The sequence below is a fragment of the Podarcis bocagei genome (genome assembly GCF_964188305.1).
Source record: "Podarcis bocagei genome assembly, chromosome: 8".
In the NCBI taxonomy this organism is placed as follows: domain Eukaryota; kingdom Metazoa; phylum Chordata; class Lepidosauria; order Squamata; family Lacertidae; genus Podarcis; species Podarcis bocagei.
In genome coordinates this window covers 5,495,018-5,509,644 of record NC_138133.1, presented here as the reverse complement: position 1 = coordinate 5,509,644, position 14,627 = coordinate 5,495,018, and the positions used below count along the sequence as shown (strand labels likewise).

General features: G+C 41.6%; 1 protein-coding gene across 7 annotated transcripts in view; it reads right to left on the bottom strand.

Moving 5' to 3' along the window:
- LOC308593688 (protocadherin alpha-C2-like) overlaps positions 1 to 14,627 on the bottom strand; it is a 189,201-nt gene that overhangs the window by 34,695 nt on the left and 139,879 nt on the right. For all 7 annotated transcript variants that reach the window (XM_081206227.1, XM_081206230.1, XM_081206226.1 and 4 more), the window contains exons 2-3: positions 7,033 to 7,091; positions 3,854 to 3,942 (exon numbers count right to left, since the gene is read on the bottom strand). In XM_081206227.1, coding sequence (XP_081062353.1) covers positions 3,854 to 3,942; positions 7,033 to 7,091 — 148 coding nt within the window. The remainder of the gene's footprint in view (positions 1 to 3,853; positions 3,943 to 7,032; positions 7,092 to 14,627) is intronic.

The following is a 14,627-nucleotide window of genomic DNA, read 5'->3' as shown; positions in this document are numbered from 1 at the left end:
GGAGTCTTGTGGCTCGAGAACTTACTGCTCCTTCCTCTCAAATGGCCTTTTCCGGACTACAGTTTCATTTCTCTAGTAAGTATGGGGGATAGATATTTAACACTAGGTGGGGGCATTATTCAGGCAATGCTTTAACTGGAATAACAGCTCTCTGTCAACAAAAATATGACTTAGAGACCAAAATTTGTCCCATATATCAGGATTCCAAAAGGTTAGTTCAATACTGCCTCTCCAGTCTCAATTAGACAGGTATTTATAACATAAATAAATGATTTCCTAAATCTGGAAGCTGAGGTTGCCTGGGAGCATATACATCATCTCCTAACAAGTGTGGCTCAGTTGACCAGGTAGCTAAGCTTTTACTTGGAAAAAGGCTTCTCCAGCCCCTTACTTGCACTCTCACAATGTAAAGGACCATGGCTGTCCATCTTGCATATATATGTGCAAAATTAAAAAATATTGTTTACTGTTGTGTTTTTCTAAAATATAAGTTACTGCTACTTGTTAGCTGCCTTGGAAAGATGGCTGTGTATTCTGAAAAGTAAACTTGAGGAAGAAGGAGTCATGTTCCTCCGCTGCTCTCTGTAGTTCCTGGTTTACCCCACAATTCTTATGCACCATTTAATCCTTCCCTTTTAACTGAGTTATTTTAATGTATCAGAAGTGCAAAAGCCAGTAAGAATAAAGTAGGCCAACAGAACAAATGTTGGAAGTTTTAGTCTAAAATTTAGTCTAATGTTTCTTCACGTTTGGCAGCTGTGTATTAATCACCCCCCACCAACCTCAAAAGGGTGCATTTTATCAAAGAAAAATGTTAATTAAAGTTCTTTACCAGGACCATAATGTTACTGTTACAAAGTCATGAAATACCTTTTAGAAAAATGTCCCCTCTCCTCTGCTGACACTGATGGAGGGGGGGGGGGAATCAGCAATTCAGCAAGCCAATAAAAGGGGCTGATTTTAAGTGCTTTTTCTGCTCCATACTCTGTTACTTTCTGGTGACAACAACATTGCAGCCCATGGATTTTCAAAGCAGCTCAGCCATTCATTTTCCACTTTCCTCTTTACGCCAGAGTGAAATTCAGGACATGGCATTAGCTTAAAAGAAATAAGCATCAACAGGATGAACTCTGCTCTGCTTTGCTTAGGTGAAACTCCCTTTGAATCCGATGGAAGTTTGATCCATGTAACTGAGAACGGGCTTTCATGCTCCAGGCACAGAACTGCTGCTATGCTACACAAATTCAGAGTGCAGCTGCATGCAAGGAATTAAGGATTTGCTGGCTTAACGATTAACTTCTTTATCCTTCTTAAAACTTATTATGACATCATCTTTTGAAACTCTCATTGATTAACTGACTGATTCCTTCAGTGTGAAGCACTTTGGCCAAAGCTTTTGTGGGCCAATAAATTAAATGAATGGTTTACTGACCCACCTAATGGAAATAAAAAATTGAGAAAGCCAACTGTACAGAAGGTGTGTATCTGAAACTGGGATCAGGTGCACCTTATTCCAGTCAGAGGGAGAGAGCTGCAACAGCTAAATAGGCCTGTTGGAAATGAGCAGCTAATTAACGCCTGGCAAGACACAGGTGTAACTCTGGGGCAGTGGAAATGACACAGCAAAAGCAAACATTTGGTTAGTTCACTTTAGTGTAATGGCATGAAATGGGTCAATTGCCTCACGGAAAGCATATCTTAATTTGACTGGCAATGGGGGGGGGGGGGATAGCATGAGTTCATGAACCTGGGCACCAGAGCAGAAAACAACTAAAAATGAAGAGCTATAATTATAACACATTATATAGTAGCTGAGTGCACCAACCACAATATTTAGTTCAGACCCCAAATAGCACACCACAAAATGTGGCCTGAGGTGCCTCAAGAGCTGCCAGATTGGGCTCACTGTTAGTTTGCGCCTACTTGTTTCTTTCCCTTCACACTCCCTTTCCTTCACTATTGTGAGTAAAAAAACAGCTAGCTATCATTTTTGTTTTCTTTCAACAGAAGTAGAAGAAATTTGCAAACATACTAATCCGTCAAGAGTGGATAAAATCACAATCACGTGTGTCCAGGGGGCTCTGTGCTATGTAAATTTGATTTCTGTAAAATAAAAGATGGCATCTTTAGCTTTCTAAATCTGCGGCTGGGATTCCATGAAATGTGCAGGCACAGCAGTCTCTTCTGAAGGCATGGATCCTGCCAAGTTTCAGAAGGAAACTTGCAGAAGTTTTCCTGTAAGGGTCGCTGTTACAGGTTTTTTGATGTGTAAAAAAGGAATCACTTAATCTTTCCCTAGTGTTTTGTGGGTAACTGATCTGAAAACTGCAGCCTTCCCCCTGGGTATGAAACCTAACAAAAGACAAACAAACAGGTTCATAGGCAATGCTTTTCTTCTAGTAAAAGCTGCCGGTGTTGTGTGCCATTCAGTACCCCCAGAAAAAGTACTGTTTGTAATCATTTGTACTAACTGCCATTATTAGTTATTCCTATTAGTCGTTTACTTATGCAAATGACTCAAAGTAACTTACATATCATTAGAGTTGATTTTGGGGTGAGAAGAATTAAAACATAAAATCACTTCCTCTGATTATAAGTTAGATCTGTCAGGAAGGAAGGATGTCTCCCTCCTCATCCTGGTTTCTTCCTTAAACTTAGAAACGTAAGTTTCACTGTTATAAGGCTGCTCCTTCCCCCAAGGCACTGTGGGCTGGCAAGCACGGAAAACATCATTTTCTCTTATTACAAGCTAGACCTGTCAATAATGAAGGAGCTGCCCTTTTTTCCTCCTGGCATTGTGGCCTTTCCCTCAAACAAGAAATGTAAGATTTGATTTTGTCTAGCCGCTCCCTCTCCTCCCACCCCCTGGCATTTCCCTTATATGGCAAGCTTAAAGACATAGATTCGGTTTTAGGAGATGCTTGTCTGCAGCATTTTTCAAATGTCTGCATCATGGAGGAGACACAATGTGCTTCAGCAGTCCTTGCTTTGTTTCAGGCAATCCAAAAATCCCCTTGAGGTACCCAATATGCAAATCCTGAGTTTTGAGAGTACAGTGGTGCCTCGCAAGATGAAAAGAATCCGTTCTGTGATTCTCTTCGTCTAGCGGTTTTTTCGTCTTGCGAAGCAAGCCCATTGACGGATTAGCGGATTAGCACTATTAGCGGCTTTTAGCGGCGTTTAGCAGCTTATCGGCTTATCGGATCAGCTGATTAGCGGCTTAGAAAAAGGGGGGAGGGGAAAAAACCCGCAGGAACTCGCAAGACATTTTCGTCTTGCGAAGCACCTCCAAAACGGAAAACTCTTTCGTCTAGCGAGTTTTCCGTCTTGCGAGGCATTCGTCTTGCGGGGCACCACTGTAGTGAGGCAAGGGTCTGTGGTGTGCCTGCCTGCATGTGGAGCACCATCACAGCATCCCCCACCCCCATAACTGGTAAACAATCCAATTTTATACGCCAGTAGTGATGATATTGCACTTCCCTGGTCTTAAATCTCACCTGAGAGGCGGGAGGAGATACATTTCTCCTGAGCTTATAAAATAAGAATGAGGAGATAAATAACAACCAGCAGCAATTATTTTGTGCCCTCTTCTGTCATATTAAAAATGTTGTTTCCATGCTGTTTAGAAATGTTCTTCAAACCACAATTCAAACAATCTCAAGTTATTTTCTGATGCAGGCTGCTGGAAGCCTGGGACTGGGGCCAGTATCAGGTACCCATCTGTTCTTTTGCCTTGTTCATTCAAATTCAAGAGGTTCTTTGACAGAGAGTGATTCAGGACAGTTATGAACAAGCAGAAACTGGTTCCAAGACCACGGAGAGAAAATGGCGCAACTCCCCCCCCCACCCTTACCTGTTGTTGCGCTGGATACTGTTGGCCACTGCTGCTCAGGTCCTCCAGGTCCCACACGTAAGCCTCCTGCTTCCTCCATGTGTACAGCACTAAACAAATGTACACAGTGATTAGATTATGCCGTTCTCATTAAAACAATATGGTTCCTTTTTAAAAGCAGCATTGCCCTTTCCGCTACACATTCCAAAATGCTCACTGTCACAGTTGCTCATAATCAGCACCATCATAATCATCACCCACAGCAGCAGCAACAACCATTTATGCAAATTATTTCATTCTTACTTATGATGAAAGTATTAATATACCACCTTTCCTGCTACAGTGTGCTTCCTGCAAAAGTATCACTGAAACCATCTAACGTTTCAGTTTTTCAAAATGTACAATAGTGGACTTTCATTGTATATTTGCATTCCACAACTTACTATATCCCTGCTCTCATCCAAGTCAGACAAATGTTGCACAAATGTTGCCTTTACGGAATGGGTTGTTTCCATTAATGAGATGTGACATGTCTAACATAGCTGGGAAATTACTAAATCCCAATAGTGTTTATGCCTTACCATTGAAGTAAATAATGAAACACTGTCCTGTCAGTTCCAGGCATCCTTCAGCTTGCTACCATTAACCAAACTCTTACAGCAAGTATTCTGCTGTAATTTACAATACCCAGCAGTGATGGCACCTTATGCCTTTGGCTTGGAGAAAGAGGGAACAGCAGGAAACATTCCACAGAATCTTTTTCTGACACATTATGTGGTGAACATTCTGACATAAGACCAGCACATTTAACAACCACACATTATTAAAGTGTAAACTCAAGTGATAATGACAAAGGCCACGTGGGTTTAAAAAAATAAATGCATGTGCTTTGCTTGTCATATGGAGAAATTTGATCCAAAATTCTAAAGACAACTATTAGATTCTATTGATGGCAAAAATGTTGTCAATTTCCAAGCCAACCTTGCTTCATTAGATATAATTCATTGGCTCAGTTATTTGCATTTGTTGGTGACCATATTATAAAATAGGCCTTTATCCCAAAGCAGGTGCCCAGTGCCATTTTGGAGTACCTGATGCTGTCATGCGGACTCTGATGATGTCCCCAGTTACTATTGCTAGGGTGCCACACAGAACAGAGAGCGGGATTCAGCTAATGAGTCCCGTCAGTGCAAGTTCACACAGCAAGGTTTTTCCTCCTCTGCTCCATTGACACTCCCCAAAATTGGCTTGGGGGCAGGGAAAACTCCCAGAACAGCCTGCAGGGGAAGGAGCGGATCATTCTGTCTGGCAAGCTGCAATGCTTGTGCTGATGGGACATTTGCCCCAGCACATTGTTGAATCCAACCCAGAGAGATGTTTTTCAATGTGGCAGACTGTCTGGAGTCATATTCTTGCTCAACCATGACACACATCAGTGGCGTAGCGTGGGGGGTGCAGGGGGGGCCGGCCGCACCAGGCGCAACATCTGGGGGTTAGGATTAGGGGGCGCAAATCCACGGGTTAGGGGGCGCAAATCCATGGGTTAGGGGGCGCAAATTACTTGCCTTGCCCCGGGTGCTGACAACCCACGCTACGCCACTGACACACAATCTGTGTAGCTTTGGATACCTAACCACAACTCATGGCTATTGGAAGATAAACTATATAACAGGTATACTGTGTATCACACAGGGAACAGAAATGACTAATAAAATAGTAATGAAGATAGTAAATGAATCAAATGATTTGTAGAGATAAGGCTTTTATCCAGTGAAGTCATGTCATCTTGCAGAACACAACTTTCTCTCTTCCCCCCCACTGCCATGCACACTCCTGGAGCGGATTTGGGGGGTGCAGGGGTCACAGGGAGAGGAGAGGGAAGGGAAATCCATTCTGCAAGTGGAATGCCTTGTGCTAACAAGATGACTTCATTGGGTACAACCAACACTAGGTTTGAATGCTGTGCACTGCCCTGGGAAAGGGGAGATTGAGAGGAGATATGATAGTCATCTTCAAATATCTTAAAGGGATGTCATATAGAAGATGAAGCAAACTTGTTTTCTTGTGCTCCGAAGGGTAAGACCTGAGCCAATGGCTTCAAGTTACAAGAAAGGAGATTCCGACTAAACATCAGGAAAAACTTTCTGACAGTAAGAGCCGTTTGACAGTGGAATGGTCTCCTTTGGGAGGTGGTGGACTCTCCTTACTTGGGAGGTTTTTAAGCAGAGGTTGGGTGGCCATCCATCATGGATGCTTTATCAGTTTCCTGCATCACAGGGGGTTGGACTAGATGACCCTTGGGGTCCCTTCCAACTCTACAATTCTGTGATTCTATGCTCAGATTGTATACTTGTGTAATTAAAACTACATATCCTAATGACACCCCAGCCTCCTTCATTCCACAGAATCTGAACCCAGGGTAAGCACTGGCACCCTTTGGGTCTCTCACCACTCAGAGATCAGGGTGTGAACAATAATGCTATACGTTATAAACATTTATTTTAAAAAGTCTGGAAAATATCTGAAAGTTGCATGTCCAAAGATCAAAACTTGGGTGCTTACCTTACAGCTGCTTATGGGCTCACTCCACCAGGAACGTCTCCTACGCCACAAGGGCAGAGTCATGCTATTATTATTATTATTATTATTATTATTATTATTATTATTATATGTCACATTGTCTTAAGGGACACGGGTGGCACTGTGGGTTAAACCACAGAGCCTAGGACTTGCCGATCAGAAGGTCGGCGGTTCAAATCCCCACGACGGGGTGAGCTCCCATTGTTCGGTCCCTTCTCCTGCCAACCTAGCAGTTCGAAAGCACATCAAAGTGCAAGTAGATAAATAGGTACCGCTCCAGCGGGAAGGTAAACGGCGTTTCCGTGCGCTGCTCTGGTTTGCCAGAAGCAGCTTAGTCATACCGGCCACATGACCCGGAAGCTGTACACTGGCTCCCTCGGCCAATAAAGTGAGATGAGCACCACAACCCCAGAGTCGGCCACGACTGGACCTAATGGTCAGGGGTCCCTTTACCTTTACCACATTGTCTTGCCCAGGGCAACCCAAAACAACTTCCAACCAACCAGCCTAGCAGACAGGCAGACATCTTCCTGGTGGATCAAGGCCAATGCACCTTAAAGCAAGCAGGTTGCAAATGAACAGTTTTCCTCACAGAAAAGAAGGGTACATGCGATACATACCCTTGCATTCCAGCTCTTAAAGATGCAGAATAACGCCAGTCAGGATTGGGTGGTTTTGGCTGCAAAACAAAGGAGGGAAAGAAATCAATATTAATTTATGCTTAAACATGTTTAAAAAGCGATGCATTCTAATCTCGGATCACCTCCAGATTTCTTCAGCTTTCTAAAAAATCTGTCAAATGATCACAAAAATATACTCACTCAAAAGCAGTAGGGTTTGCCAACCCCTCACCCAATATATTCCAAATCTAGAAATGCCATATATTGGAAGAGCAAAAAAGAGGACGCGTGAAAAATGCTTGAGACAACAGAGCATGGGGAAGTAAGAAGAATGAAGACAGATTCAACTCTACTTGCCCATGTGTGCCTTTTTAAAGAAAAAACAGTACCGCTTCAGTCTGCTTATATATGAATGGGTTAGTCACGTGAAGAATTTGTGTTTTGCTCAAGTTTTCTAGCAGCCTGTTAACTGCCATAAAGCGACTTTCCACCTTGAAAGCTAGACTTGACTACAATTCCCATCATTCCTGGCCAAGGGCCATGCTGGTTGTGGTGGATGGGAACTGGAGTCCAACAATATCTGGGGGGCCACAGACTGCCCTCCCCCCATTATGATGACAGCACCTCCACTCTGGAACTCCCTGCCCATTGACATTAGGCAGGCATGTTGGCTATATTGCTTTCAGTGACTGCTAAAAACCATTTTTTGTTTAGGCAAGCCTGCCCAGATATGAAAGATTGGCGTGCATTTTAATAGGTACTTTTCATTCAGAAAGAGTATATTTTTAACTACTGATTTTATGTACACTTGGATTTTTTTATGTTTTAAAATTTAAAAAATAATAATCCTGACTTTCTTTGATAATTTTAATGTTTTAATGTATAGTTTATGTTCTGTGTAAACCACCTAGAGGTTTCCACAATTGAGCTCTGCACAGATGTTAGAAATAAATAATTCAGAGCAGTAAAAATCTGATGGCAAGCAAATTTAATATTAGTATTTTAAAAATGGAATACAACCCCACATCAGCAAGGAAAGGTTTAACGATTGCAAAGTGCATATGCAATGTGAACAATTAACAGCATGCAAAACTCAAAAGCACGATACAGGAAGGTGAGAAACGATGTGTTAGGAAGCAGAATATTAAGGATATACTTAGGATATACTTCTTAGTTAATATTGCCATGGCTGAATGTTAAGGATTACCACAGAATGCATGGAAAAGGCAGGTTGTTTTTTTTTAATAACACTTTGTTTGTTTATCCAGTGAAAGAGAAAATGATTCTCTTCTACTGGAAGGTGTCTCTCTGAGTTCCATTAAGTGCAGCCTCCTGTGAAGAGTGGATTTCAGCCACTCTGCTTGTGATGGAGTTTCTGCTGGGGTTTATGGACTGCAGAGAATTACACTAGATTATATCAGGCTTGCCGACTGCAGCAGATTTTCATCAAAAGCAGACATGTTTTGTCACAACAGCAGGAGCTAATGCCTCAAGAAAAGGGATCTAAAAATGGGAGAAGGAAATAAGAAACAAGACCCTATTCTATAGCTCAAATCTCAGCCCTGACCAGCATTCATGGACATAATAATAAATGTATCAACCTATTGGTCTACAAATATCTCCTTTTTCATATTCACAAATAACTGATACAGCATCTGTTGTTAGATTCATAGCTAATGGACTCTAGCCCACAAAAGTTTATACCCAATAAATCTGAATCTTTTAGATGTCACATATTCATTGTTTTTCCTATGAAATAATGCCTCTCTGTAAACTGAAACTACAAAATCTTAAATTACTTTTCTTTGTTACACTGCTTACAAGAGAAATATTTGTCATACTTTACCATCAAATATTGTCATTAAGTACGATACTTCCAGGGAACCTCAATGGGTGTCTTGTGACTCAAGTGTATTTTATGTCTCCTGCTTGCACCAGTTCCTCCCCCCAAAGACCCTCTTTCCATATGAACCTACCTAGACCCTGAGATCACCCTCTGAGGCCCTTCTTCATTTGCCTCCTCCACAAGAAGTCCGGAGGGTGGCAACACAAGAACAGGGCCTTTCCTGCAGTGGCTCCCCATCTATGGAATGCTCTCCCCATGGAAGTTCCTCTTTAGACAGGCATTGGTTGATTAACATCGTATACCCCTTTTAAATGTGTGTGTTTGTGGAGGGGGGATTCTTGGATAGTGACTTTTTATGTTCTTGTTTTTAATATTTATTTTGTGTTTTTGCATTATATTTTAATATTATGAACCACTATGAGATCTACAGATGAAGGATGGTTTACAAATTTAATAAAAAATAACAACAACTACAACTGTTTCCCCCACCCCCAAAAAACACTTTAGGAATTGGACTCTCCACTGGATGTTTGCTACTAGGATGAAACTGTGGGTTTCATAGAGAGAAAAGCAAGCTGTGCTGAATCCCAGGATGAAGAGACACTTGTATTCCAGCCATCCTATGAGCTGTTTCTTTAAGCCAGGCATGTCTGAACTCCAATTCGCGGGCCTAATCTGCTGGTTGGTTTAATCCGGCCCCTGTGGCAGTTTATTTCCTGGGGTAAAATCCTAAGAAAATCTCAACAACTTCAACCCTTAAAAAAGCTCAACAAATTCAACCCTAAAAAAAGTTAACAACTTTGGTTGGCCCTTTGGTCAGCACTCACAGCCCTTCACTTCATCAAATCTGCCCTCTTTGAAAAACGTTTGGACACCACTGCATTAAGCCCACCTCCCTCTCTACATACACATACACAAAACAGTGAAGACAAAAGATAGCAGTAACCCTATGATGTCTCAGTCAACAGAGCACGAGACTCTGGGTCATGGGTTTGACCCCATGTTGGACAAAAGATTCCTGCACTGCAGGGGGGTTGGACTGGATGACCCTGGTGGTCCCTTCCAACTCTACAACTCTATGATTCTATGAATGCCAAGGAGAGAGTGTGGCAAGGCTCTCCCTTTCTTGCTATCCTAATTCTAAACATAATGAGAGAGAATTGCTTTCTATAGCTGGACATTAAGCCTAAACTAAGGAGAGTCAAAGTTGCTTACAAATTGCGCAACTCGTCTGTTTTACACTGGAAGCCTTCCTTTGAAGTATTTTTTGTTGAAGCTGGTGGCTCAGACTTGAGGTCATCTGCAGATTACCCTAGGAGAATGAAAATGTTCTCCCTCTAGTTCCTTGGTGTTCAATTTTTTATGTCAGGATTGAGTCTACATAGAGACATTTTTCTACATGGAGACAGATTTATTTGTCTAATGCAGACAGCAGAAGGGCTTTTTTGGCAGGCGACTGCATGTGTCACATTGGAGTATATGCAGGTGAATGAACTCCGATGGTAGGATTCTGATCTGTAGTGGTGATGTTATTAGGTCCTGCAATGGTGCATGTCTGCTAGCTGAGGATAGCAGCAATGCAAGTGACCTCTTTGAGGACTCCATGGCTTATGTCCTCAGAGCACCCAAAAAACCCCTCATTGACTAATGTGCCCATGGCTGAGGTCAAAAGTCCATGCTTTAAACCGTTGGCTTGATGCCATAATGGATAACATTCATTACAGCAAAGCAACAAGTACACAAATAACACAAGATAATAAGAGTGCTGTTGTAGTGGAATTCTTGGAAACAGCCCAGGAATAAATGCCCAGTCCTGCTTTTTCGTATTAAATGCATTGAACACAGTAAATTATTTAAAGATAGCTCTGCATTTCGTCTTGAGTTTCTTACAGAATGTCCTCTTGGATCAATATGCTTTATACAAAGAAGCTTCACCTGCCACTTTCTGTCTTTCTTTCTTTAAATTAAGAGCCCACAATAAACTTCAGTTTCCATACTCGTGTGATAATTTAAGTGCTGCCATTTTGCAAACATGCATAAGGCAAGATACTAAGCATTTGTGATTTGCGATGAGGTATGCAAGAGGAAGAGTTTTTGGGTGGGGGGGATGACGTTTGAGATGCTGATGTCCCCAACTGTTCTAGATGGAGAAAAATTTGGAGTTCTGCATTTTGCAACTAATGGATACAAGCTGGTAAAAGTAAGTGCAGTAATGATTAATAATTTGTTCAGAATTCAGCAACTAAAGTACTCTAACACTTTGAGAAGAGTTGAGAGGAAGGTAATTAAGAGCTATTTTAGACCTTCTGGTTCTTTGGCATCTTCTGTGCTCTCCTTGTCTTTAAACACAATGAAGAGCTTTCAGAAGGATTTTAATGCCATTCAGTTTGTGGTCCAAAGTGCAAACAACAATAAATGGCTGCTCTAATGGTGTCCCTTCTGTCAGAACATTGCATTTCCACTGAGCACTGCACAACAGCCATCATCACAGCTCTGTAAATCTTCTCCCTCTCAGTGGTTCTGGATAATGATCTCTGGGGAGAGAGCAGGAGGAGGAGGAGCGTTCTCTACAAATGCAGTAGAGAGTGTCTCCTCAACTGCTTCGAGTCCTAAGTGAAAGCATGAAGAATCACAGTAAAACAAACCCATGGAAAAGCAGAAAACAATGGGGTAAAATAAGTAAAACATTGTTTCTTATTAGTGCATATGAACATTTTAAGTAGATACATGAATGATATTTATTCTTTTATTTAAAAGCTTTTCTAAATCACTTAATGTTTTTAAGATTTCTATCTAATCCACAATATCCATTAAGGCAAAAATACAATCTGAAACCAAAACATAAAAGCACAAAAACATAAAAAAGCAAATAAAACAGAAATTTTGAGGATTCAAATATTTAAAACAGGGTCCAATCTCTGGAATAAGTGTGAATTGGCTTCATGTATGGCAGAGGGAAGGGCATTCCATAGTTTTGGGGTCACTATGATATTCTGCGGAATGTTCCCTGGTGATCTAAGGGAGTTTATAGAGGCAGGTGATCCCTTCTGATAACCTGGTCATGAGTTGTTCAGGGCTATATATGTTAACAAGACCTTGAGCACGGCCCCGTAGGTGATCAGCAGCCAGTGCAGTTCCCTCAGCACAGGTGTAGCATGCCTGAGTCTCAGGGCTCCACTCAACTACCTGGCCACAGCATTCCAGTCCGGCTGCAGCTTCTGGACCGATCCCATGGGAAGTCCTGTACAGAGTCCATCTCTGGACTACATTACATCATTCCAATCATGAAGTTTCCAATGCACAAGTCACCATGGTAGAGCTAATATATCTTACATCTATCTGTCTTGTCTATCTAGATCAGGGGTCAGCAACCTTTTTCAGCAGGGGGCCGGTCCACCGTCTCTCAGACCATGTGGTGGGCTGGACTATATTTCGGGAGGGGAAATATGAACGAATTCCTGTCCCCTACAAATAACCCAGAGATGCATTTTAAATAAAAGGACACATTCTACTCATGTAAAAACATGTTGATTCCCCGACCATCTGCGGGCTGGATTTAGAAGGTAATTGGGCTGCATCCGGCCCCTGGGCCTTTTTTTTTTTTTTAAAGATATTTATTGGGAAAATTTTTTGATTATAAGAAAAAAATAAAAATTAAACATACAAAATAATAAGCAGTTAAAAACACACATTAATTTTCAATGACATAACTTCCATACCCTTATTTCCTCCGACCTCCTCATACTTCCCTTCTTTGTATTCCATTTCAGTTTGTTAGTTCAGCAAATCCTTACCATTAAACTTTTACCCATTTATAATCCTTTTTCATATCTCCTAAAGCATTACAACTGGAAACCGCTTAGTTTCTATCCAACATCTTTCTAACATTCATTAATTTTACAATATTTCTTTAAATAGTCTTTAAATTTCTTCCAGTCTCCGGCCCCTGGGCCTTAGGTTGCCTACCCCTGATCTAGATACACACACACGAAATAATTTTATATGCTTATTGCATCTAATTTCACCAATAGTTAATGAGATCTTTAAAAAGATGGGTTTTGATGAAAAATAACCATGCACATTCATAAAACCTTTAATACTGTGTCTTGCTTTAATCAGTGCTCTCAGAAGCCCCCTACAGGCAACCACTAAGTGTACAAATGAGCCCATGTAGGGAAGGAGTGAGAAGGGCATCCAGATTGGGGGGGGGGCATTACAAGCCTTTGAACAAGCATAAAGGACCACCCATTAGTCGCTTCAGGTGTCTTGAATCATAGAATCATAGAGTTGGAAGAGACCACAAGGGCCATCGAGTCCAACCCCCTGCCAAGCAGGAAACACCATCAGAGCACTCCTGACATATGGTTGTCAAGCCTCTGCTTAAAGACCTCCAAAAAGGAGACTCCACCACACTCCTTGGCAGCAAATTCCACTGTCAAACAGCTCTTACTGTCAGGAAGTTCTTCCTAATGTTTAGGTGGAATCTTCTTTCTTGTAGTTTGGATCCATTGCTCCGTGTCCGCTTCTCTGGAGCAGCAGAAAACAACCTTTCTCCCTCCTCTATGTGACATCCTTTTATATATTTGAACTATTGAAATTGAACTATTGAACTATTGAATATTGAATAATATATGATATTGAAATATCATATATTTTTGCTCAGGCTTTCCTTGATCCATAAGACTGAACCCTCTTATTACTGAATATTTTTTATATGTTTTTATATGTTTTATGCGTTTTTATTCCTGTTTGTCTGGCTTTTGTGTTGTCAATTTGCTTTTATGACACTTTCTTGTTGTTTTTATGCTGTATTTTTGTATACTGCTTAGAGATTTTTAAATACCAAGCAGTCTGAAAATGTGTTTAAATCAATCAATCAGTATGTCTGGTTCTATGACTCAACGTGCAATCCTTAATCCACATGCCTGGGAGTGAAGCCCCACTGAATTCAATGAAACTTACTTCTGAGCAGACATATAGGGTTGCACTGTAAAGGGCAATAGAAATTCTCTGATGGCTTCCATTTGTGTTGGCTCAAACCCTAATCAAGACAGGGAAGTAGAAATCACAGATCTACAAACAATCACATTTGCAGGGGGGAAATGAAGGCTGCAATAACTTAGCTGAATCCTGCCAGCTATTAACTCTTGCAAGCATAAAACTGGGATAGCTCACTTCGTAGAGCATGAGGCTCTTAATGTCAGGGTCATGTTGGTCAAAATATTCCAGCATTGCAGGGGGCTGGATAACCCTCATGGTCCTTTCCAATTCTTTAAAAAATGTGTGTGTGTGTGTGTGTAAGAGACGGGGGGGGGGGGATTCATCTGCCCAAGCCTTTACTGTGGATTAACTTGAGTCTCTCACAATCTTCCAGGAAGCCATTCTCAAGTGCATTGGTAGATATCTATAAGTACCTGCGTTTTGTAGGGTGAAACTGGCAGCTACTGCCTTGCTCCCAGATCCACAAACAGTTTTCCATGGGGATCACATGGTGGGAAGAGGGCTGGCAAGCACCCCTTATCCTTCATCCCTTCTGTTGCCCTCATTTCAGTTCAGGGCAGACTTCTCCTGCCTTTTGCCAGGGGTTATCTAAGGCCACTGCCACTCCCTGTTTCTTTCTTTTGAGCAGTCATTCTCATTCCTTTCCTTGCTCACCAGTAGCTGTAGTTAGTCAGGAAAGTAGCCAGGCCTTCACCCTAGCCAAAACAACACCTCCTGCCATTACTTTCTGATTACCAGTGCCACTGAT